Source organism: Culex pipiens, chromosome 1, assembly GCF_016801865.2.
Source record: "Culex pipiens pallens isolate TS chromosome 1, TS_CPP_V2, whole genome shotgun sequence".
Taxonomy (NCBI): Eukaryota; Metazoa; Arthropoda; class Insecta; order Diptera; family Culicidae; genus Culex; species Culex pipiens.
In genome coordinates, this window is record NC_068937.1 from 106,029,178 (window position 1) to 106,054,215 (window position 25,038).

General features: G+C 40.2%; 1 protein-coding gene across 3 annotated transcripts; it reads left to right on the forward strand.

Moving 5' to 3' along the window:
- Positions 1–25,038, forward strand: LOC120428906 (prion-like-(Q/N-rich) domain-bearing protein 25). 3 transcript variants are annotated; one of them, XM_039594044.2, is made up of 8 exons: positions 1–299; positions 19,692–19,987; positions 20,055–20,172; positions 20,238–20,558; positions 20,627–20,872; positions 20,929–21,486; positions 24,261–24,410; positions 24,475–25,038. In XM_039594044.2, exons 1-8 carry the CDS (start codon positions 242–244, stop codon positions 24,576–24,578), a joined length of 1,851 nt encoding a protein of 616 aa, XP_039449978.1. In that variant the 5' UTR covers positions 1–241; the 3' UTR covers positions 24,579–25,038. The 3 variants fall into 3 exon arrangements, with proteins under 3 accessions (XP_039449978.1, XP_039449977.1, XP_039449979.1); XM_039594043.2 differs by lacking the exon at positions 1–299 and adding an exon at positions 14,906–15,044; XM_039594045.2 differs by lacking the exon at positions 1–299 and adding an exon at positions 18,466–18,591.

Here is a 25,038-nt window from a genome sequence, read left to right on the forward strand (position 1 = left end):
GTTGGATATTGCGGGACCTGGACCTGCGGGGGGTGGTGAAGGAGGAACTTGGTTGAATATTTCATTAGTTTTGTAGTTTTGAAAATGGTGCCTTGCTGATGGATGTTGTTTGTGCGAACGGTTTTCGTCGTCCTTTTCCGGTTGGATCCAGCTGTCCAGAACCAGAATCGCTTGATCATCGTGGGATACCCTGCTGGTGGTCACTGCTTCTGGGACAGGTCACCGGGAAAAGTTCGGGTTAATGCTGATTAAATTAGAACAACAAGGAACCGTTGGAGTGCGTGTCGTCAACCCGAAAGGTTAGCTCCAATTTCAAACCGTTACAGCTGGACATTCAAGCTTAAACACCTTTTATTCAACATTGTAACGCTGAAAAGATCCTGGTTATCTTCAAACGAATACAAAACATAGCTTCAAAAAGTTATAATATAACCGTTTGCAGTTTGATAGTCTTCGAGGTGGTGACTTGTACAAACGTGCAACTATACTGTTATACAGAACGCTTCTACCTCCCACGGAATACAATTTTAATTAATTAACGAAAAATACAACCCTCCCCAAACCTGGAACGAACAAAACTCCGAAGAAGAAACAACAAACATCGTTCAACTTCGTGAACTTGGTGTAGTGTCGTCCTATGGATCGGTTGACCGCCTGGACAACTTTCACGGTCACACACACGCCGTGGTGTTCAGGAGATCCCCGGTACAAGGACGAAACAGGAACCACGTGGGGCTCAATCTTGCCTATTTTGCGCCGTTACGAAACGCCAACCCATAGCGGTGGTGTATAAAACTAAAGAGTTGTGCGTCCAAGTTGGCCGCGGGTGGGTTGATTAACGCCCCCACCCTTTTCGACCACGTGGTGGTGGATCGAGGGGTGGGATTCGTTGGTAGCACGTGACAATCAACATTAATTGTGTTGACACGACTTCATTCGCGGCAGAGCGATGTGCGTTTTTCGTCGCGGTTTATTGCTACTGGTTGGTTTTACTCATTCATTTTTCTGGTGCGATAGCGCATTTATGGTGACAAAATGAGCAGCATGCGATTTCGAGCGGTAGAACTATGACGTGTTGAATTGTTGGCGTTGGAGTTAACGTATCAACCTCTGGATCTATCGGAATTTCTTCAAGTGTGACGTCAAATAGCGATTGAGTCGCTAAGCAAAACATTGTGAAGAATCACTATTTGCAAGCAATAATTTTTCTCTGATCATAGTTTTTGTTGAATCAATATTTGATTTTCACCCATTGAAAAAAAATTGGAATTTTGATTAAGACTTAAACACACGGGTAGTGATTTTGACCCTATTTTTTCTTTAAAATCTCCTAACATTGGTTAAAAATGACCAAATCAACGCATCCGGTTGCAAACGATCCGGATTTGTCTAAAGAAAGTAAAATATTTTCCAGTATAAGTATAATCCAAGGCAAATAAAAACTATACTTTCCCATAATTTCGCTGCCAGCCAGCGGGTAATGAGCTGGATCTCTGTTTCACAAAAATTCTGTTCATGATTTCACAACCAACAAGTGAAAAAGTGTTGACTTTCTGTCAAGAATGGCTCGTTGCTGATTTTTTTTTTCAAATGGCTCGTTGCTGATATTTAGGGGTAGGCGTGGCTGAATGGTTACCGCTGTTCGCTTTGTAAGCGGAAGGTTCTGGGTTCGTTTCCTTCTGCTCCTATCGAGAAATTATGGAAAGAAGGAATTCTAAACACTTGAATATGAACGAAAAATTCATTAGCTCGCGGCGGGGTTCGATCCCCCCGTCCTTTGGGTCAGCAGACAAAAATGCTAACCACCAGACCATCGAGGCTTAGTTGATTAGAAGGATTAAGAATGCTATAAGAATCCAAGAAACTTGATTGGAATCTGTGAACCTAAGAACAGGACAATGCAAATATTGAATGCAAAGTTGAGTTCAAGAACTATACTATACTATATTTTTTTACTGGTTGCATACTCGTTAGGCGAATATTGAACTTTCAACACGACCAGAATTCACCACAAAAAGCTTGGTGAACCGAATTGGAAAGCTTTCAAGATGAATCTAAGAACATACGAAGAATTAAGGACTATAAATAACTTTGGCCGGCCACTTCACTTACCACGGTGAATCCTGGCTTCACACCCATCTTACTAACCCCCTCAAATCTCACGTGATACTTTGTCGAAAACGCAGCTGATTTAGCGGTCTTCATCACTCAAGTATCGGACTAAAAATTCTATCCACTTCCCCGTGTCTTACCACTGGTCGTGGCCGGCGCTGTGATTGACTAGCATGATAGGGACATTTGAAAGTTGCGAAGTGGTGATGATTGGTTCCTACTCTTCATCTGTGGTCCACGGAGCAATTCTTGGAGGTCCTGGTCAATAACAGAGTAGCAAGTAGCCTGCGGTTTCGCTACCTTTTTCTAAGTATGTTTAGCATCAACACTCTCCGTGCTCCAAATCGTTATTCCTTCCCGGTGAATGGTGGAGTTGGGTGCGGCCGGCAATGGATGGCTTTCATGGTGCTGCTTGTCCTGTTCCGGTAGAATTGATTTTAATTCCCTTTAATCCATTTTTAAGCAACCTGGAATGGACAATCATCATATACATGACGAAATCCAGTCTGCAGCCCGCCCGTTGTTGATTTTTCAAAACTGATTTGAAAACCCATTTCAAACTAACATTATCGTTCTTAAAAAATAAAAACAGCACTATCATCTGGGGTGAATCGGGACATATGAGGTGCAGTGGTTTTAGTCATGTTTTTGCATTTTTTAAAATTGATTTGGCTTAGACAAAGACTCGACCCTCTTCGATATCAATGCTATGCTATCCTGAGTTGTATTCGAAGACGACATTTGAGAAGGGCGTAAGTTAATTCGTAATTTAAATACTGCAGTATCTCGAAACCGTTGCATCAGATCAAAAAGTGGTCAGAGACAAACTTGTAGGAAAATTGACATGTGTGTGTGTGTGTGTGTGTGTGTGTGTGGTCCAATCCAATACCCGCTAACCGGTAACGATATTATGAAAAAGTATAATTTGTATCAGACTTTGTAAATGCCGAATGCTGATACAGCTTATCTCAGTCCTGGGTATTATGTGGTGATAGCCCTCGCGCTGCTTCCAACGACCCATTTCAGAATGACAGAGCTCCTTACGGTCTTTGGCCGAGGTCGCTGGGAATTCTTCGGCCCCACCTAAACATAGGGACGTGGCGTTACATCGTGCTGCCACCTGGTTTTTTTAAGTGCAAGAGTGTAAAAGTGCTGAGTCATCGTCTAAAAATAGACGGCGTCCTATCTCGCCCAGCAAAATGAAGTCGATAAAGTAGTCGGTTTCGATGAGAAAAAGTGGAAAATGTGGTCTAAAAATAGCGACGCCATCCCCCTATAGAAGCAAGCATCTGAAGGAAACTCGATCTATATTTAGACTTCCAATCCCCTCAGGCAAATCAGTGATCAGCGCGTATTTAATATGAGACGATATTTAACATGTTTCAACACTACGGATCAATTCACTGCTAGAGTGTTAACCTTCTGATGGCTGACTGCTTAGCGTCCCAAACCACCAATGCAAAGGTGTGAGCTCGATTCCCACCTAATTTATTTTCGTTTTTGTTTATATTCAATGTTCAAATTCCTGATTCCAAATTTCAAAGGTACCAACCGGGATTAGATCCCTGAACCTTTTGCTTGTGAGACAGAAACCGTATCAATAATAAAACGAGTTAAATTGAAAATCTGTCAAAAGCAAACTTATGGTTAATGGGTTGAGCTTTATTGTCGAGACTGAAAAAATCAAGGGTCACAAATAGAAATGGCCGAAATCTTTAAAAAAATCTCCAAAATCCGTGTTTTTAAAACTTTTTTTTACCGCTGTAACATCACAAGAATTGGGCTTAGGACAATGTTCTATATGAAGACTTTTATGTAAAATTATAATCGCTTCTCACGATCGATTTTTCAAAATTTTGACGTTAATTGTTTTATTTTTTATTTTTTTAAGAGTGCCTGCATTCGTAAATCTTTGGAAAATATATAAGGATTTCTCCACACAAAATTTGAGCGTAAATGATCGTAGGCTCTCGTTCAAATTTGACTTTTAAAGTTATTCTTCAAAAAATCTCATAAAAGTGGCATGTATTATTCAAAAAGTCAAATTTCCTACAAGTCTCTGACCACTTTTTGATCCGATGCAACGGTTTCAAGGTACTGCAATGTTTTCATAACGGAATTTAAATAACTTACATCCTTCTCAAATGTCATCCTTGAGTGCAACTGGCTCCATATACACCATTTAAATGGTTTATATAAGCCCAGGATAACATGTCTGGGTAATCCAATACCAACTCACACGAAATCGGGAATAGTTGCCCCGACTCCTCTACGATTTGCGTGAAACTATGTCCTAAGGGTTAACTTTTGTCCCTGATCACGAATCCGAGGTCCGTTTTTTTGATATTTAGTGACGGAGGGCGGTACGACCCCTTTCATTTTTGAACATGCGAAAAAAGACATGTTTCTCAATAATTTGCTGTCCGAAACGGTGATGAAATAGAAATTTAGTGTCAAAGGGACTTTTATGTAAAATTGGACGCCCGATTTGATGGCGTACTCAGAATTCCGATAAAACGTGTTTGCATCGGAAAAACACTAAACAAGTTTTGAAAAACTTGCCATTTTCCGTTACTCTGCTGTAAAAAAAAAATGGAACATGTCATTTTATGGAAATTTAATAAACTTTTCGAATCTACTTTGACCCAGAAGGGTCATTTTTTCATTTAGAACAAAAATTTTCATTCATTCATTCAAATTTCGTGTTTTTTCTAACTTTGCAGGGTAAATTTTTAGAGTGTAAAAATGTTCTACAAAGTTGTAGAACAGACAATTACAAAAATTTGGATATATAATAGGATGTAACAAAAATGACTTTTTGGCGGGCATTCAAGGGTTTGTTCCGGTGGGCATATTAAGCCCAAATCCAAAATATGAGCTTGATTGGACGTAACAGGAGCTGGCGCTCCGCCCTTCAATTTTAAATGGGATTTAACCCGTAAAAAAAGATTTTTTCAAAAATGTCACTTTTTGAGGCATTTTGGCCACTAAAGCGTTTATTTTCAACATCATTGGCGTGTAGGCCAGATCCTTGCGCATCTTTTGGTATATATAACATTGAAATTTGGAGCACCCTGGAGCTCGGTACAGACCTTCAAAGTTTGGCATTTTTTCAAAAAATCGGTCCCGGCAAAAAAGATATGCGTCGCGAATCGCGACGCCCTAGACGCCATTTGATTTTGCCGGGGCCGATTTTTCGAAAAAATGCCAAACTTTGAAGGTCTGTACCGAGCTCCAGGGTGCTCCAAATTTCAATGTTATATATACCAAAAGATGCGCAAGGATCTGGCTAATGATGTTGAAAATAAACGCTTCAGTGGCCAAAATGCCTCAAAAAGTGACATTTTTGAAAAAATATTTTTTTACGGGTTAAAACCCATTTAAAATTGAAGGGCGGAGCGCCAGCTCCTGTTACGTCCATCAAGCTCATATTTTGGATTTGGGCTTAGTATGCCCACCGGAACAAACCCTTGAATGCCCGCCAAAAAGTCATTTTTGTTACATCCTAATATATAAACATAAGGGGTTTGCTTCAAAACATCACGAGTTATCGCGAAGTTGCAAAGTTAGAAAAAACACGAAATTTTAAAATGAAAAATTTTGTTCTAAATGAAAAAATTACCCTTCTGGGTCAATGTAGATTCGAAAAGAACATTAAATTTCCCTAAAAATGACACGTTCCAAATTTTTTTACAGTTGAGTAACGGAAAATGGCAGAGTTTTTAAAACTTTTTTAGTGTTTTTTTCGTTGAAAAAAACGTTTTTTTTCGGACTGCATCAAATCGGGCGTCCAATTTTACATAAAAGTCCCTTTGACACCAAATTTCTATCTCATCACCGTTTCAGGCTGCAAATTATTGAAAAACACCTCTTTTTTCGCATGCTCAAAAATGAAAGGGGTCGTAGCGCCCCTCCGTCACGAGATATCAAAAAACGGACCTCGGATTTGTGATCAGGGACAAAAGTTACCCCTTAGGACAAAGTTTCACGCAAATCGAAGAGGGGTCGGGACAACTGCTGTGTGAGTTGGCAGAGAATTCATATCGGAGAGGGTCGGGTACAACCGATTCCCTTTTTGGCATGGAATTGCTCTACATCGGTTTCCAAATTTGAAGCATTTATCTGCTCTAAAAACTGCTGTCGCTGTTCAGACTGTGGTCCATTGTGGTCCCGATTCGCCCCATTTCACGGCAATTTAAACTTAATTTTATGTTCTCATTTTTGAGGAACACATGTTATTTTGCAATTTACTGACATAGTTTTTTTTTAAGTTAAGATTGTTCTTTCCCTGAGAATTGTTTATAGCACAACTCCTCTGATAGCTTTTAAATCAACTTGAATCTGTTAACATAACGAATGAAAATCTTTCAAAACTTGTTTTTGAAGCAATGTTGATGATCTGATGTTTATTTGAAAGCGTTTTTTTAAACTTTTATAGTCCCAGTGTGATTCCCATGTTGGTTTTTTTTTTTTTTTTATAAAATTATTTTTATTAGGTCCTTTTCGGTACTGGGACCTGGTTAGGACCGAGTCGGCTTTTGTAATTACATTTGACTTAATAATTACAGAGGATCTTGTGTGTAAATGTTAGTGGGAGGGGAGCCGATTACCCGCGGCCTACTCGGGGTTAGTAGGGAAGGGATTGATGTTAGAAGACAAGTCGGGGGAAGGGAAGGGGGCTTGTGTAGGGGTCTTGGTTGGCTCTGCTGGCCTTTGCGTTTTGTCCTCAGCCGCAACTCGGTGTCCAGCTGCTGGGGCGTTCTTGCTTTGCTTCCGGTGCAACCAGAAACGACGGCTTTGTGCGAAGGCGAGTTATACTAACAGAAGGAAAACTAACTGAAGGAAAACTAACTGGAAGAAAAACTAAATAGATATTTTGGAATCTAAGAGGAACTGACCATGTTGGTTTGTAACGCCATAAAAGCTACATTTTCAATTTGCCCCAAAGTGTGCAACAACCAGGGAATGTTATTGCTCCGAGCACCGAGCGTGTTCCGATGCCATAAACTGTTTGCAAATGGCACTTATTTGCTTGCTTCCAGAATGTGTACCAACGGTACAATTTCGTCAAAGCATCGGTCGAAACCGGAGCCGAAGAAGTAACGAATGGGCTCGCAAACAGGTGGACATAAATCAAACATGACATCATGTTGGACAAACCTGGCGACCCGAGCTGGAAAAACAATATGCTTGGGGAAGCAATTTGCACCCATCATGCTGCCATTCTCACTTCTTCCTGGATTGGTGCAGTTGGTTTCAGATTAAGATGTTGAAATTAGTAAAAATTTTAAATAAAACCATTTTTTAAGGAATTCAGACGAACAATTTAGCCGTTTCGCAAAAACGATTGATCAAAACTACATGCACCTACCCTATCACTCACTGTCCGAAAGGATTTAGTGCCGACCGGTTCTTTGCTTTTCCTCGGTAGAATGGAGTACCAAGACAGAAACGAAATTCTGTGGAAATTTAACGACGACGAAATCCGTGCTCTGCTTTCTGCCTTCAGTCAGTCAGTCTATAGTGACGGCGAGGTTTTCGATCAATATCCAACAATGACGTCATTAATGGGTTGTGGAACCATGGTCAGCTCGTTTTCGGTGCCGTTTAGGAATTGATTTTCGCGTTGGTCCCCCTCAACCTGTTCAATCCATCATCGTGGTTCCATTTTCCACCGTTCCCCGAAGCAAATGGTCATGTTTCGATTCGAAAGTGGACAACTTTTCCGCTAGACTGAAACAGATAAATTATTCAAATTTGTTCTTCCTGAATTCGTTTTCCCTCGTACAGCGAGCTTGTCCTGCCCCATTTGCCTGGACACTTGAAGAGAGAGAAAATAACACGCGACATTTTCATTCGATTAGCGAATAATATCAACCGTTCGATATGTGGAGCAGTAAATATATCAAAGTTTCGTGCCGACCATCATTGCAACTCATGCAGTACAAAAAATTGACCTCACAGGGTATAACCTGCTGGGAGATTAAATTCATGTACAATAAAAAAAAATGTTTCGGTGTCTAAATTCCAAATAATTGAATATATTTATCGGAATAAAATGATGAATAGTTACATAGTTATTAAATAATTGATAGTTTTGTTAAATAGAAATTTAACCTTCTACAATCCAACTCCACTTCTAGATGGGATTCAATTTGAAACCTCGTAAAAATCCATAGTTTCAACTATGATTAAACTTCAAAAAGCAGTGGTGAGAAGAACTATGGAGTTTTATTTGTTTTTTTTAGAACTCTAAAATCTGCCGGAACCGGTGATGTATTGGCAAGCGTGGTGCATCTCGCCCCAGTTGGACAGAGTTCGATCCCAGACGGTCCCTGTGGCATTTTTCGAGATGAGATTTGTCTGATCACGCCTTCCGTCGAACGGGACGGTAAAACCTGGGGGCCAACCCCCAGTCTAACCTAGAGGTTAGGCCGTTAGCTCAGTCCAGGTCGTCTCCCTGGGTCCGGTCTCGGTGGAGTCGCTGGTGGCAGTTGGACTCACAATCCAAAGGTCGTCAGTTCGAATCACGGGGTGGATGGAAGCTTAGGTGTAAAAAGAGTTTTGCAATTGCCTCAACAATTAAGCCTTCGGACACCTAGTTTCGAGTGGGATAAATAAATAAATAGATAAATAAATAACTAACATGAGCAGGATAGACTGTTGTTTACGTATCCACAGCGGCCCATTTATTTATTTTTTGCTTAATTTATCCACCTTGGCAGCATTGGAAAATAACACCTTACACGGAGAAAAAAGAGTTCTCAAAATCGCGAACAAGAGTTCATGAAATTGGGAACCACGAACAAAGTGTTCAAATGTCATGGAATTTGAAAACTTTGTGCGTGGTGGCCAATTTCATGAACGCGTTTTCACGATTTTGGTAATCCTTTTTTCCGTTTATTTTTATTATCAGAGTCAAACATATTTTCATGAAATTAAATTTAACGATCCATCATCTTAGTTTTGGGCTTTAGAATGGATTTTGACCAACTGTGGGGCAAAGGACTTCAAATAACATTACCATACCGAAAACGACGTTTCAATTCATTGTATTTTTCGAATTATGAGCAAAAATTTAAATTTATTAACAAAACCACGCAAATGTTGTTTATTTCGAGGTTTTAAAATAAGCTTTCTGAAAAGTTGTTTTGTTTAGAAAAGTTTGTTCAATGCTTATAATGTTACTAGATGTTACTACCAAGGTAAACAAACAACAATGGAACCTTCGAATCATTTAGAGGCTTGGTGGTGGAAGTGTTAAATTAAAATCCACTTGGGGGCAGAATGGACCACCCTTTTCCTGCCTTATAAAAACAATCAAAAGTTTCGAAATTTTAGCTAAATGGATTATTTCACTCCTGGTAGCTTCACAAATCACTTTTAATGCAACATTAGTTGATTTTTTAGTTGTTTATTTTGTAAAAATAGTGTCTTATTACAACATATTAACATTTTTTTTTGTTTTGGTAAGTGACTATTTTTATAAAAGTGGTCTAACTAGCATAGCATAGCATAGCATTGGTGTCTACCCGTAGTTGCTACTCTGTTATTGACCAGGACCTCCAAGAATTGCTCCGTGGACCACAGATGAAGAGTAGGAACCAATCATCACCACTTCGCAACTTTCAAATGTCCCTATCATGCTAGCCAATCACAGCGCCGGCCACGACCAGTGGTAAGACACGGGGGAAGTGGATAGGAATTTTAGTCCGATACTTGAGTGATGAAGACCGCTAAATCAGCTGCGTCTTCGACAAAGTATCACGTGAGGTTTGAGGGTGTTAGTAAGATGGGTGTGAAGCCAGGATTCACCGTGGTAAGTGATGCGGCCGGTCAAATATCTATTTATAGTCCTTAATTCTTCGTATGTTCTTGGATTCATTTTTGGAAGCTTTCCAAATTGGTGAATTCTGGTCGTGTTGAAAGTTCAATATTCGCCTAACAATTATGCAACCAGTGTCCTTGAATTCAACTTGCATTCAATATTGCATTTTCCTTTTCTTAGGTTCACACAGATTCCAATCAAGTTTCTTGGATTCTTATAGCATTCTTAATCCTTCTAGACAGCTAAGCCTCGATGGTCTGGTGGTTAGCATTTTTGTCTGCTGACCCAAAGGACGGGGGATCGAACCCCGCCGTTAGCCAATGAATTTTTCGTTCATATTCAAGTGTTCAGAATTATTCCTTCTTTCCATAATTTCTCGATAGGGGCAGATGGGAATCGAACCCAGAACCTTCCGCTTACAAAGCGAACAGCGTAACCATTCAGCCACGCCTACCCCTTATTTTTATAAAAGTGGTCTAACTTCATGGAAACTATGTTAGAAAGGTCCCTTAAGTCATTTCTTATCTCCCTTCAACGTTGTATTAGACGAAATGGCTTGTTTTCTAAGGTGGTCCATTCTGCCCCGCACCCTGGAAAAGTAGTCGAAAAACACATGGAAATTGCATCAAAAATAGTTTTAAACAAAAAAAAAACCAACTTAATCCACCTAGGGGAAATATACCCATTTTAATCACTCTAAGCCGTTCGACCAATTCTCATCACTTTTGCCGTTTTCCGCTATTAAATCAACATTTTCAGATTATCAACGATGGAGAGTTGCTTGCTCACTTTTATTTGAGCTATTTATCACTTTGGAACAGTCAAAAACACTTTATGAAAGCTGTAATCCATGTTCAAAGTGCTGATAGGCCGATAATAGAAATATGCTGAGAAAGGGTATAGTTCCCCTATGTGGAATTAAGATCCGGAAGTTGTTTACAAACAAATTAAGGAGATCCGGCCTCAAAAAGTACATAAATTTCACTTAAGTGTGCATAACATGAGACAAGGTTGCCAGATTTTCAATGTTTTGGAAAGATCCTTTTGATGACCTAACTAACAATGGGCTTGATGATGGATCCGGACATCGTTTACATACATTTAAGTGAGATCCGGCTTCAATAAAGTACATAAATATCACTTAAGTGGTCATAACTCGAGACAAGGTTGCCAGATCTTCAATGTATTGGACTCGTAGCAAAGGTCTTCCAATTACCTATCCAACGATGGGTTGGATGATGGATCCGGACATCGTTTACATATATTTAAGTGAGATCCGGCTTGAAAAAGGTACATAAATATTACTTAAGTGGTCATAACTCGATACAGGGTTGCCAGATCTTTAATGTATTGGACTCGTTGGAAAGGTTTTTCAATTACCTATGCAACGATGGGTTGGATGATGGATCCGGACATCGTTTACATACATTTAAGTGAGATCCGGCTTCAACAATGTACAGTGGACTCTCTGGCTGTCGATCTTCTCGATATCAATATTGCTCCAGCTGTCAATAAAATTTTCAGTCCCTTCAAATAGATTGCTTTAATTTTTCAATCTATAATTTGATAACTCCCGCTCTCGACGGTCCCTTCAATATCGACAACGAGAGTGTCCACTGTACATAAATATCACTTAAGTGGTCATAACTCTAGACAGGGTTGCCAGATCTTCAATTTATTGGACTCGTTGGAAAGGTCTTTCAATTACCTATCCAACGATGTGTAACATGATGGTATTGGAATCAATTTCTTGCCATTTATCTAACATCCCGATATATGAGAAAACACATTTTTATACATAACTTTTGAACTACTTATCGAAACTTCAATCTGTATAAAACTCGATCTATGGGACCCTAAACCAAGTCGAATGCAATAGGTTCGGGTCAAATCGGTTCAGCCACACATACACACACACATAACCACACACACATACACACACATACATTTGTTCAGTTTTCGATTCTGAGTCGATATGTATACATGAAGGTGGGTCTACGAAGTTCATTTGAAAAGTTCAATTTTCGAGCAGGATTATATATAGCCTGACCTCAGTGAGGAGGGCAAAATTGATTAATTAAGTATACAACATTGAAGGGAACATCCCAAAGCATAAGCCTACTACACTGAATTCATAAATTTGTGTGTTTTTCTATGGTTTTTTGCGCATTTTACTTAGGTGGGCCATTCTGCCCCCCTGCCCCTATCGCTGTCGGTTTCTGGCGACAGTCGTCATAATTGTCGTCACTGAATTTGTGAGATGTCTTACCACGCAAAGACGTGTTCTACTGAAATATTAGTTTATGTAATGCCCGAGCTCCGAGCAGTAAATACTGGGTTCGTTACAGCTTTTTCGGGTTTATAACACGATGGGGGAGTAAATAAATGTGTTCTGGAGTACGCAAAACAATGAGACAGACTCCCACGTGTAAAATTTATTCTTGGGCTGGATGACACTTGAAATACTGGCAGTGCTATTGTTATCGCTCAGTGTCGTGGTTTTCATTCAACGGCTTTCTGGAGAAGTTGAAGTAAAAATTGGTGGGTTAGTTGAAGCAGTTTGTGTGTCATTGTGAGATATTTAAAGCTGAGATTATTATCATGGTAAAAACATTGAAACCAAGAACGTAAAAGGAAAGAAACAATTTTTAATTTATTTTTGCTATAGTTAGTTTAAAGAAAAATTGAAACTACGCCAAGATCCCTTAAAGTTGCCTACCACACTAAACTTGACCTCCATTCAGCACGAAATGTATAGCTCTCCGTCCGAAATGTGTTATGAGTTGTACGACGACGCCGCCGGCCGTGCACCACATTGACCGTGATTTGTACCGGAACTAGTTCGATCATAAATACTTCCGTGTATACTTGCACCCCAGCAGGAACGGAGGCGGGTTTATTCATGCTGGAAATGTCGTGAACTCTCGCCCCCTTTTTGAAACGAAATTGCAGTGTCATTTATCTTTTCCTGGGTTATGAAAAATTTAACACCTTCTATGGTAGCTTATCTCAAGTGGAGTTTTGAGCATTAAATTCTACAATTGATTCGAGCAAACTACTTTAGGCTATTGTGAATATTTTTTAAAGTTTATGTCGCCCCCTCCCTTCAATATTGCCTCGTAAAAAAAGTGGGCAAAAACAATTATGTTCAGTAAGGCTACCAATTGTACGGAATTTTTCCTTATCGTACGGATTTTCGAACGTCATCTCGGATTTTTAACAGTCCGGATTTTGAGTACGGATTTTTTCGTATAATACGGATTTGCATGGAATTTGACGATGACAATCTTTTTTTCAAATTGATTTTTTTTTTTAATTTGGTCAAAGTTTAGCAAGACATTTTTGTTTAACTGTCAGATTGATTTTAAAAGTTCAATTTGGATAGTGTTCCGGATTTGCCTCAGTTGACTATCAATAATCGTTCTTTTCAAATTCCTTACAAAAAATAATTATTATTTATCCAATGATCCAAAAGCTTTCTAATGCTTGTGAATTCTAAGTTAACAAATGTTCTAGTGAAAACACTCGATATTTTTCGTAAAAACACACTTGCTATTTTGTAAACTTTTAATCATTTTACAAAAAAAAAAAAAATTGGAAGAACATATAGATTTGATTCAGCAAATCACGGGTTTTTTGTGATTGTTTTTAAAAACGTGCAAGTCATTCCATAGGTTGTCTACCTGGGGTGTCTTGATAAGGTCCAGTTTGTGACGATAGCAATCGAATCCAGAAGGGAAAAGATCACCAGTTGTATTGGTCCGAGCCGGGATTTGTATCCCGATCTACCGCTTACGAGGCGGAAGCGTTACCACTGGGCTACTTGGCTCGGTCCAATTTGAAAACTTTTGTAAAATACGACACAGTTTTATATTTTCAGGTACCAAATTTCAAATTTATCTTAACAGTTCCTTAACAGTTTATGTTATACTTTGGGGTCATATCGGCAAATTGTACGGATTTTTGCTCAGCAAGAGTTGGTAGCCTTATTTTAAGAAACTTCACAATTTCAATGGAAATAAACATTTGTAAAATTCAAAGTTCAGGGGACCTCAAAGTTCTTGATTTCCCTTGAGTTGAGTAGCAGCAGTAGCAAAACTATGCTAATGTATAATATTGCATTTTGGGGTACCTTTTGTTTAAATATTTTGAAAATTAGGATTTTGGAATTTATTCTAATTTTTATTTGTTGCTATCATGAATGACCTAGACTTCACCCCTGTTATGTTGCAAAACTCCGCGGGTACTTATGCTGTCCAGTTTACAAAACTACCAGAAAAATCGAGTCGTTTTTTTGCCGTGACACTGCCCATTTTCCACCTGCATAATATGTGAAGGTACAGGACACACACACAGACTGCATGATTCGAATTTTATTACCTCGCGTCGTCGCCTGCAAGGCTTCCATACAATCAGAGCATTTGCTGAAAATGAGGAAAGAGTTGCGGCTGTGGGTTGGATCGGAGTAAGAGGAGGACTGGGAAAGTCCATATTGTGTAAAAAGCAGGTACTACCCAATACATACAAGCAAGTCCACCCCGGCGAGCACGTGCTCGGACCACGTTGTGTTTTTTTGCGCTCCTTTGCAGCGTAAAGAATTATGTGCTCGGGCCGATACAATTGGAGTCCGCAGCCTGACGGCCAGGACTTGAATGGACGACGATTGCTGGCCACGGCCACGGCGATGACATGCCCTGTCGGAACGGAGTGAGGGGTGGTTGTGGGTGGGGGGAGAATGGGAGCTTATACGCTACACATACGCGGTTGATTGCTTTCGTTTAAGGATTTTGCATGCATGCTTGCATTGAAGAGGGATTTGCGCGAAATGGCCATGTTTGGCCGGGCGCCAGGTGAGCCGTTCGAATTAGTGATACTTTGACAGCGGAGGACCTCGCGCGCATGCAAGATCCCGGTCTCCGGTTCCGGAAAATCTTGTTGTTTTGGGGGAACGCAATTTTGGATTCAACTGGAAACGACAGGATGCACTGGCCAGGAGTGGTTGTGATTGTTCTGGCCCAGATTTTCACTCTTAAAAGTGAAATCTCGCTGGCAGAGGCTATCGTGATTTGCTATCGGAACACGAACTACGATGAAGTGGACGTCAGTAAGTGAATTTTAAATTCAGTGATGGGTATCAAACTCACATGCATAATGTCCTCGTTTGTTGAAAGTGATATGCCGTTGAACGGTTTCTACCGACCGACTTCATTACCATCCGCTCACTGAACATGGTTCTGGCCATTAGAAGCGATTAGTTGTTTGTTGCCAATCACGGGTCGGGAAGCCATTTAAGGGGGTAGGCGTGGCTGAATGGTTACGCTGTTCGCTTTGTAAGCGGAAGGTTCTGGGTTCGATTCCCATCTGCCCCTATCGAGAAATTATGGAAAGAAGGAATAATTCTGAACACTTGATTATGAACGAAAAATTCATTAGCTCGCGGCGGGGTTCGATCCCCCGTCCTTTGGGTCAGCAGACAAAAATGCTAACCACCAGACCATCGAGGCTCAGTTGTCTAGAAGGATTAAGAATGCTATAAGAATCCAAGAAACTTGATTGGAATCTGCGTGAACCTAAGAACAGGAAAATGCAATATAGAATGCAAGTTGAATTCACGGACACTGGTTGCATAATTGTTAGGCGAATATTGAACTTTCAACACGACCAGAATTCACCACAAAAAGCTTGGTGAACCGAATTGGAAAGCTTCCAAAAATGAATCCAAGAACATACGAAGAATTAAGGACTATAAATAGATTTGATCGGCCGCATCACTTACCACGGTGAATCCTGGCTTCACACCCATCTTACTAACACCCTCAAACCTCACGTGATACTTTGTCGAAGACGCAGCTGATTTAGCGGTCTTCATCACTCAAGTATCGGACTAAAATTCCTATCCACTTCCCCCGTGTCTTACCACTGGTCGTGGCCGGCGCTGTGATTGGCTAGCATGATAGGGACATTTGAAAGTTGCGAAGTGGTGATGATTGGTTCCTACTCTTCATCTGTGGTCCACGGAGCAATTCTTGGAGGTCCTGGTCAATAACAGAGTAGCAACTACGGGTAGACACCAATGCTATGCTATGCTATGCTAATCACGGGTCGGGAAGCCATTTGTTGGAGTGAGTACGCGGGGGAAGAGTGGGAAATAAATTACTGCAAACAAGTGACAGGTGTAGTAAAGTGGGCTGTTTGCATTCACACTTAAAAAAATTTGAATGTTACATTTGACGTAATCGTCGATTAAACCTAAGATTATTTCATGTAATCTTATTTTCGATGTAAATTTAGGTGTACTTTGACGTAAAATGATAAAATTACCACTGGTTTTTATTTGCATCGGGCGTGTTCTAAAATTACATCACAAATAACCTAATTTTATGTTAAATCTGATGCACATATTTGCAGCATCAAATTTGATGTAATTTTACATCAAATAAAACCCGATTTCACGCACTTTAGCCACCGCACCGTTGTGAAACGTCAAAACGTCAGCCAGCCTTCACGTCGCAGCGAATCACATTTTTCGTTTACAAAATCGGTGAAGAAAATCAATGTTTTTGTCTTGCTGACCAGAACCTGCTACCATTTTGGATAAGAACGGTCAAATCTCTGACAGAGGTGAGTTTATTCCTTCTTGATTTGGTATAAAATAGATAGCAAATGTTTATTGTCGTTTTCAATTTGTTTTTTTTTAGGTTGCGGAAATCATGAAACGCTAGGAAAAACATGGTATACCGAGGCAGCTGAGCTGGCTGGATACTTTCTGCGAATGTTTCCACAATCAGAAATGCGCCCAAAGTAAACAAAAACGCAGTGTCCAAGAATCTAGCTGTTCCTCCTCTGATGCTTCCTCCAGCGGGGGGTGGTCAACATGGTATAAATGGTATGCCGGAAGATTACTGTGAGCAATAAAAACATTTGATTTTAGAAAATATAGACTCGTTTTATCTTTTCCAATAAGAATGATAAGATTCCAATTCGGAATTGTTATACCAAAATTACGTTTGATGTAATTTTACACGATCGTGGAGACTTTCAGGATCGTGTAACTTCGTTTAATGCATGAAATTGTTCTATTCTATGAAATTGTTCTACGTCTAATTTGACACAACTTTGCGTTTAATCTGACTCTCCAGTTATGTGCATCAAATTATTGCGATTTTTCGGAGGAGAATGCTTTCGAGCGTTGCATAATGAATGCATTAGCTATCATTTTTGAATTTTATTAACACGAGTTGTATGTAATCTGTTTACGAAAAAGGCGAGGAAATTCATCAATCCATTACGTCTCAATTTTTTTGGGAGCAAAAAAGTGCTTTGAAAATTTTGGAAATTCATCATTTGTGAAATTATTAAAGCATTCAAAATCCTGCTCCAAAAATGAACATTTCATGTAAAGCTCTTAGGTCCACCTTCATGTATACCTATCGACTCAGAATCGAAAACTGAACAAATGTCTGTCTGTGTGTATGTGTGTTACCAATAATGTCACTGAGCTTTCTCAGCCATGGCTTAACCGATTTGGATCAAACCGGTTGCATTCGACTCGGTTTAGGGCCCTACACAACGCTATTGATTTGTGTGAAGTGTAGATAAGTAGTTCAAAAGTTATGCATAAAAATGTGTTTTGCATTTATTCGGACGTTAGATTATTGGCTGGAAATCCAATCAAATATCATAATGTTATAATATCGGTTAATAGGTAATCAAAAGACCTTTCAAATGAGTCTAAAACATAGAAGATCTGACAACCCTGGCTCAAGTTATACGTACTTAAGTGATATTTATATTCTTTTTTGAAGCCTCTTTTGGTTTTAGTCGATCCGTACTATTAACCAAGTTTGACGTCAGGTGATAATTATTTCTTGACTTTTTGTGTGACCAATTTTTGGTTATAGGAGTGAGGAAGGCACCAACCACATAGGTGGATTAAGTTAGTTTTTCATTATTAATTTTAATTTCGAGGAGTGATTACATAAAAAGACAAGGGTGATGTTTAAAATGTTGTATCTTGATGAGGAGGGAAAAATAGAAAATTGCAATTTCAATTTTATCACTTTTAAACACTTGATTTTTTATGAAAAAAAAGGAAATTAGATTTTTTAAACTAAATAAAAAGCTTTTTTTTGTTTTTTTTTTCATTTTCGAGCAGATGTCTAATTAAGGGTCGAAATCAATTTAACACTCAAAGCCAGCCACTTGCACTGTGGCATTCAATCAAGCTATATTTGGGTTTTAAGCTACCGTACGATTCAGCCTTTTCAAAATGAAAGAGTCATATATTTTATGTATTCAAAAGCATGTTTTCCATCGGGCATCTAAAGTTAACTCGTCAGCATTCTATCAGAGCGAAGTCAACCCCAGCCCGGATTATCCAAATCAGGCCAATTGATCATATTTGTGCGAATTAGCTTCGAAACAATCGGTGGGACTTACGATAACCAAAAGCAGACTGATAAGCCCGCGTAGGTTTGGTCGGTCATCCACTGACTGGACTAACTGATAAGCAAGGTGAGAGTTATCAAATTCCATTCATGTCTGCCTGCGGGCCAGTAACGACCAGGTGTCGATGGGAAACGGATTGAAGTGAAGTTTCACAATGCAATCGGTCTTGAAGTGGTTCCTTCTGGTGGTGCTTGTCGTGCAAGGTAAATCATTGACTTGTTAAGTGAGTCCAGGTGTTAATTTTTTTAACCAAATTTACAAATAATGTAATGTTGATTGACAAAGAGGCGAAAGTGATGTTACTATGGCTGATCTCTTTTCCGGTCAAAATTACACAGGTGTTTAAATGATGTTTATCTTATCTTTGAACATATGCTGAAGTTGTGCATGGCCTCAAACACTTTCAAAGTAGGAAAGAAATAACTACGCTGTACACGGAGAAAAAAGAGTTCCGAAAATCGTGAACAAGCGTTCATGAAAATGGGAACCACGAACAAAGTGTTCAAATTCCATGGTACGTTTTTCAAAAACGTACCATGAGATTTGAACACTTTGTTCGTGGTTCCCAATTTCATGAACGCTTGTTCACGATTTTGGGAACTCTTTTTTCTCCGTGTATTCTGTTTTCAAAATAGAACCTACGCTAGATCGCAGCCGAAGGTCACCGATTATGTCAAAGGAACGGAACTTCCAAAGTTCTAGGTCAGCGTGGAACTATCTCCGTAATACATAAATAATGTAGGTGTAACATGCCACTCGGAACCGGGTTCCTAATTATGCATGGCGCTTGGTCTCCATCCCCAGCTATGTGTTTATATGGGGTAAAAATGTGAGAAGAACCATTTGATTGAAGTGTGTGAGTGTTCGGCAATAGTAGTACCTACAACCTGGAACACCTCTCGATGATGTCGTGTCTACAGCCCATAAAAAAACGTGCTGCAACGCTCTGCATACCAATATTGCACTGGAATTTATTGTTCGCTTCAATGTCGGGTTATCGGGGAAGGAAAATCTGACGGATTTTGATTTTCCTCTAGGTGCACCAATAGTAGGGTGTCCAGAAACTGTGAACTCCCTACATCTTACTATTAAAAAGAAGCAGAAAAATGCCGACGTGTCAACCGAGTTTCGATGCTATGGAGAAAGTTCGTTTTGTTAAGTGGAAAATTTCTGTTTTGAGTAGCTTGGGACACTCTATGAACTCTGGAATACTGCATTTTGAGTGGGTGTCGACAGCTCTCTTGAAGTGGGTTACCCGCATCTAAGTAACGGAGTAATAATTTTCACCCTGCTCTCCTTTCAGAATCCCGCAGCGTCCTCTGGCCATGTGCAACCTCGGACGAGTGCAGTAAGGCGACCGGGGCGCACTGTTCGATCTACGGGTACTGCCAGTGTCCGGCGGGTTATGTCTTTTCCACCGACGTTACGCGCTGCCTGCCCGAGTCACCGTATGGGGTAAAGTGCGACGAGGCGGTTCAGTGTTCTCATATGCTTACCGGTTCCAAGTGCGAGGAAGGTATATGTACCTGTGATACAAACTACACGTACGTCCGGGGCCGATGCCGTCAGCTAGCGAACCTCCACGAACCCTGCAATGATGTAGGTATTCGAGAGCCGTGAAAGCTAGAGTCTATTGTTGAGTTTCGATTTTCTTTTTCTTTTGCAGGACATCGACTGCTTCTTTAGCTACAACCGGGAAGCTGTGGTATGTCGATCCGGTCTATGCGAATGCGCACCCGGGTTCTACGAACGAAGCACAAATGTATGCCGACGTCGAGCGTCTCGTTAGTCACTTGCTGATCTTCATGAGATTCTTTCAAATTAAACCCCTTCATCCCATTCCTTCCAGTTGGTGAACCCTGTCTGGTGAACCAGGACTGCGCCGATGAGGGCGGGGTATGTCAGGCGGATGTCTGCCAGGAGCCGGGAGCGGCAGCACAAACGAAAACATTTAGGGATGTTGGCGTACAGGCACGGCCGGAAGAAACGCCGGAAACGAGGGCCAGGGCCATCGACCGGCACCAGCAAACTAGCGGCGATAGCAATGCGGCGTTGCTGGACGACGAGACTGAGAGACGCAAGGAGAGCAGTTCAAGTGGTGCTACGGCGAAGAGAGTTAGACTACAGACAAGCTTTGATTCGCCAACCAAGGAGGAGAGTACGGCAGCTTGTAAGCAGATCCAGATACCAGCGCTGGTACGTCAGAGAACTAACCTCAGATCTTGCCTTATATTTTAGTTGGGGACCTTTGTGCGGAGGAGATGCAGGAATGTCCGGGCATGCCGTATTCGGTGTGCAAGGTTGGACAGTGCCACTGCCAGGATGGATTCTACTACCATTCGGTGGATGCACGCTGCAAGGCCGAACTGGGCGAGTTCGTAAGGTCAGCGGAGGACTGCGGCGGTGGGACCTTCTCCGCCCAAGGACGGTGCGTGTGTCGGAACGATCAGTTTTATAACTACAACATGAGGACTTGTTTGAAAGGTACGCCATTTCCCCATAACCCCATCAACCCTCCACTAACCCAGCTTTTCCGTTAGGTGTTCTCGGGATCAACACTCCGTGCACGGCCAGTAGCCAGTGTTCGCCGTACGGAGCGGCGTACTGTCCAACGCAAACCCCAAAACGATGCGCCTGCTACCCGTATGCCACGTACGACGCCCAGCAGCAGATGTGTGTGCCCAAAAAAGGCTACGAAGAGTACTGCGAGAAGGAAGACCACTGCACGCTGGAGAATGCCCGCTGTACCGAGGTGAATACCTGCGTCTGCAAGCCGGACTTTGTGTACGTCAACGAGCGGTGCAAGGCGGCCAAGGGTGGGCCCTGTGTGAGCGCCGACGATTGTGGCTTCGACAAGGCGAGCTGTGAGCCGGCCACGGGAAGCAACGATCAGGCGACGAAGAAGTGTGACTGCAAGAAGGGATATCTGTACCACGGGAACTCGTGCCTGAAGGAGGCGGAAGCGTATGAAGAGGAGTGCAGTGCCAACGAGCAGTGCCAGCCGTTGCTCGGGAAGCTGGGCAAATGTATGGACGAAAAGTGCCAGTGCGATGAGAAGGACACGCATTACAATGATGGCCAGTGCCATGAGAAAAAAGGTGAGTACTATTTTTCTTGTAAAATAATTTCAATGATGCTTCTATGTGTTTGTTGATAGATGTTGTAGAAATAGATATTGTTAGAAATTGTTGTTGTTGTCTGAATTGGGCTCCCTGAAGCTGTTCCAATCGTGAATAATAAATTTTAGTTCAAAACTTGTTTCAACACCAAAACGTACAAATTTAACTTGTACGTGCTATAGAATCATTTTAAGAAACCAAGCGCCTCCATTGAATTTCTCTTTTTCGGATGAACCCATGGAGAAGCTTGGTATCTTTGATTACAGTCATCCAACATACTCGGAACACCCACAAATTTGAAACACTTTATTGATTATTGGTCAATAGCATGCCAAATGCATATTTTCTGGCGACCCAACTATTTGTAGGACCTTTATTCTCCTGCTATTTCACTAGTAAAAGTAGTTCTTTTTGAACAATTTACGAGACTCAAAGCAGCAAAACACTGCCTCCAAATTGCCTGTTCCATAATTGGGAAATGTTATTGTGCCTCTCACAATTGCAGAACACCTGAAATAAACAGATATTTTCACATAAAAAGTTATCAGACCATTCATAAAGCATAACTAAGTTTCATGGGTTCCAGTGTGTTAATTCATTATTTTGTAGAAAATATGTACTCCTGGAGAGATCCAAAGTTTGTTTACATCCGTAAGAATTTTTTTTTTCGAATTTGTGGATTTCAAGGGTCAATGTTTTTCTTTGAAAACTTGATATAAAACGTTAAAATGTACAGTCGGTCAATACATCAATCGAAAGATCACAAGAAAAGCTTTAACATGAAGGTAAAAGCAAATCATTATGTTCAATAATCGATTTGCTATGATTTTTTGAACATTGGGCGATCTGTAATCTGTTCCGAATATGTGGGATGACTGTAATTAAAAGTAAACGATGTAAATAAGCTCACGTGAATTTGTAAACAAGTTGTTTATCACTAATCCAAATTGGCCCATTTACATTGTTTTGCTTGATTTGCTTAGCCGAAAATAACTGAAAATTTGATATGATCGGCTTTAAGAAGCCCACTTCGAAATGACTCTACTCGGCTAGTCAAATTTAGTTAATTATTTTCAATTGCTAATGGCCCGTAACAGAATCCTTGTGTAAAATTAAAAGAAAAAAAATGATTTTTTGAAATTGTGAAACACGAGATGATTAAACATATAAAATTTTACATATCAAAAACATTTTCCTTCTTAATGAGATATTTTTAACGTCAGCGCTTCCAATGACCCATTTCAGGATCCTCAGGATTCAGGATCCATTCCAAGATTCTCGATCTGAAACTTTGATCTAAGAATTCGAGTTCCATTTTTCGATTCCAAGTGACGGAGGAGCGGTGCGACCCGACTTTGACTGATTTTTGAAAATTCGAAAAATTACTTGTTTTTTCAATCATTTGCCGCCTGAAATGATGATGATATGAAAATTTGATGTCAAAGAAACTTTTATGTAAAATAAGACGCTCAATTTGATGGCGTACTTCAAATTTGGAAAAAGGTATTTTTCATAAAATAAATACACAAATAGATTTAAACCTTTGCCTTTCGTTTCTCAACTGTAACATTTATGGAACATGTCACTAGTACTTTTCGAATCCAGAAGGTTTTTTTTGTATTTTGATCATAACATTAATTTTCAATTTTCGTGTTTTTTTAACTTTGCAGGGATACGTCTAAGAGTGTAATAATGTTCTACAAAGTTGTAGAGCAGACAATTACAACAAATAGGTTACTGAAGACAAGATCCAGGTATCGCGATTGTTTTAAAAATTTGCTGATTCATATGTCCCAACATTTGTTTTACAGTTGAGTAACGAAAAGTGTCAGATTGAAACCTCTAACTATTTTTGACGCCGTCGTGCTAACTTGTCGTACGTCGCTTTTTGACGTTCGAGAAAAACTCGTTTTAATGTTTGACCTTGAATAAACAAAAACGAGAGCACGCAATGTAAACAATAACAAACACGTTTTGTGTAGTTGATCGTTCTGTGCATCGTCCTGAAGTTTGGTTGAATTTGGTTGCTGAAGTCCAGAGTTATAATTACAAATGTGTACGGTAGCCGAGCTCGTTCCTGTGTCAAACGCGTTCTGACCTCAAATTCCTTCGGCTTACATAAATTTTCAGGCTGTGTCAAGATAGCACGACACGATTGAAACTTCTTTTATATGAAAAGTGACGCAAAATGCACACGGTTTCTCCGGTGTTCATTGATTATCTCAGGATTGAAATCGAATTTTGGGGATCTGTGAAAGTCAAAAGATGAGGCATTGTGAGCACAAAACGGCGTTCTTAGCTCAATTTGGTCCAAAATGCACGTACGACAAGTTAGCACGACAGCGACGATATAAACTATCATTGGCGGAGTCGCATGGTGGCTTATATAAATTTTTACTGCTTGCGAATGAGCCTTTATAAATGTCTAAATTAAAAATGTTTTGCTTGTCTCTATCTACCACAAATTTTGAAGTTCAAAAAACAAAAAATGTCGGTACAAAAATACTCAAATCTTATCCAAAAAATAGCATAAAACTATGGAAGAAAACAATGTCCAGATTTGAGCATTGTAGTTGTTATGTGGTGTGTAAGGTAATGTTGCTTAGTCTGTCTTGCTCATAAAGGTGTAGTGTAGCACGTATTGGTGTTGTGATTTTTTCCCCAATGGGGGCGCATGGTATTTTCAGAAAAAATAAACTTTAATGTTTAAAACGCATTGTTCCCAAAAATCATGAAATCAATTTGAATTGCAGCTTTGGACGAACGGTGCACCAAGTCCAGCGAGTGCTTCGTGGAGGAAGGTCTCGAGAACGTCGAGTGTCGCAACATGAGCTGTCAGTGCAAGTTTGACACATCCCCGGACGTGGAACAGCAGCGTTGCGTTAAACCCAGTAGTGGCAAAAGTATGTGCTAGAGCTGATCCAGTATTCGTTGAAGATTATACAATAATAACACATTTGATTTCAGATTCTTCCGGCCGACCCAGCGCACTTAAGGTCATCACACTGATGCTGACGAGTGCCGCGGTTCTGATTACGGGATCAGCTCTTCGGGATGCTTATTACGCGTAGTACCTACGAGAGGGTCGATCTTATCGAAACGAAAAATTGCAGCCATTTTTATAACAGCGGCGGCGGCGAAGTCTCGCAGATTGCAGGTTGAACAGAAAAGCAATTGAATATATCTAAACTATCATCAAGATATCACAACAAAAATGTTTACTTCTGTATTCCTACTTAGAAGGTGACGTAGTTTTCATGCTCTACTGGTAGAATGGCTAAACAATCAACTAGCATCGGATTATCTAAGGGCTTCAAAGATTTTTTTATTGAGTAGAGAGATCATTTGTTGAACTATTGATAAGCCCTGTAAATACAAATAATAAGAAACAGCATAAGAAGAACAGTCGGATTGTTATGTTCAGTCTAGCAAGGTAGCTCTTTAAGATATTATAAATATAGAAATTTATAAATTGACAAAATAAACGAAGCGTAGGTTTATTTAATAAATAAAAGCAATAATCAAATGATA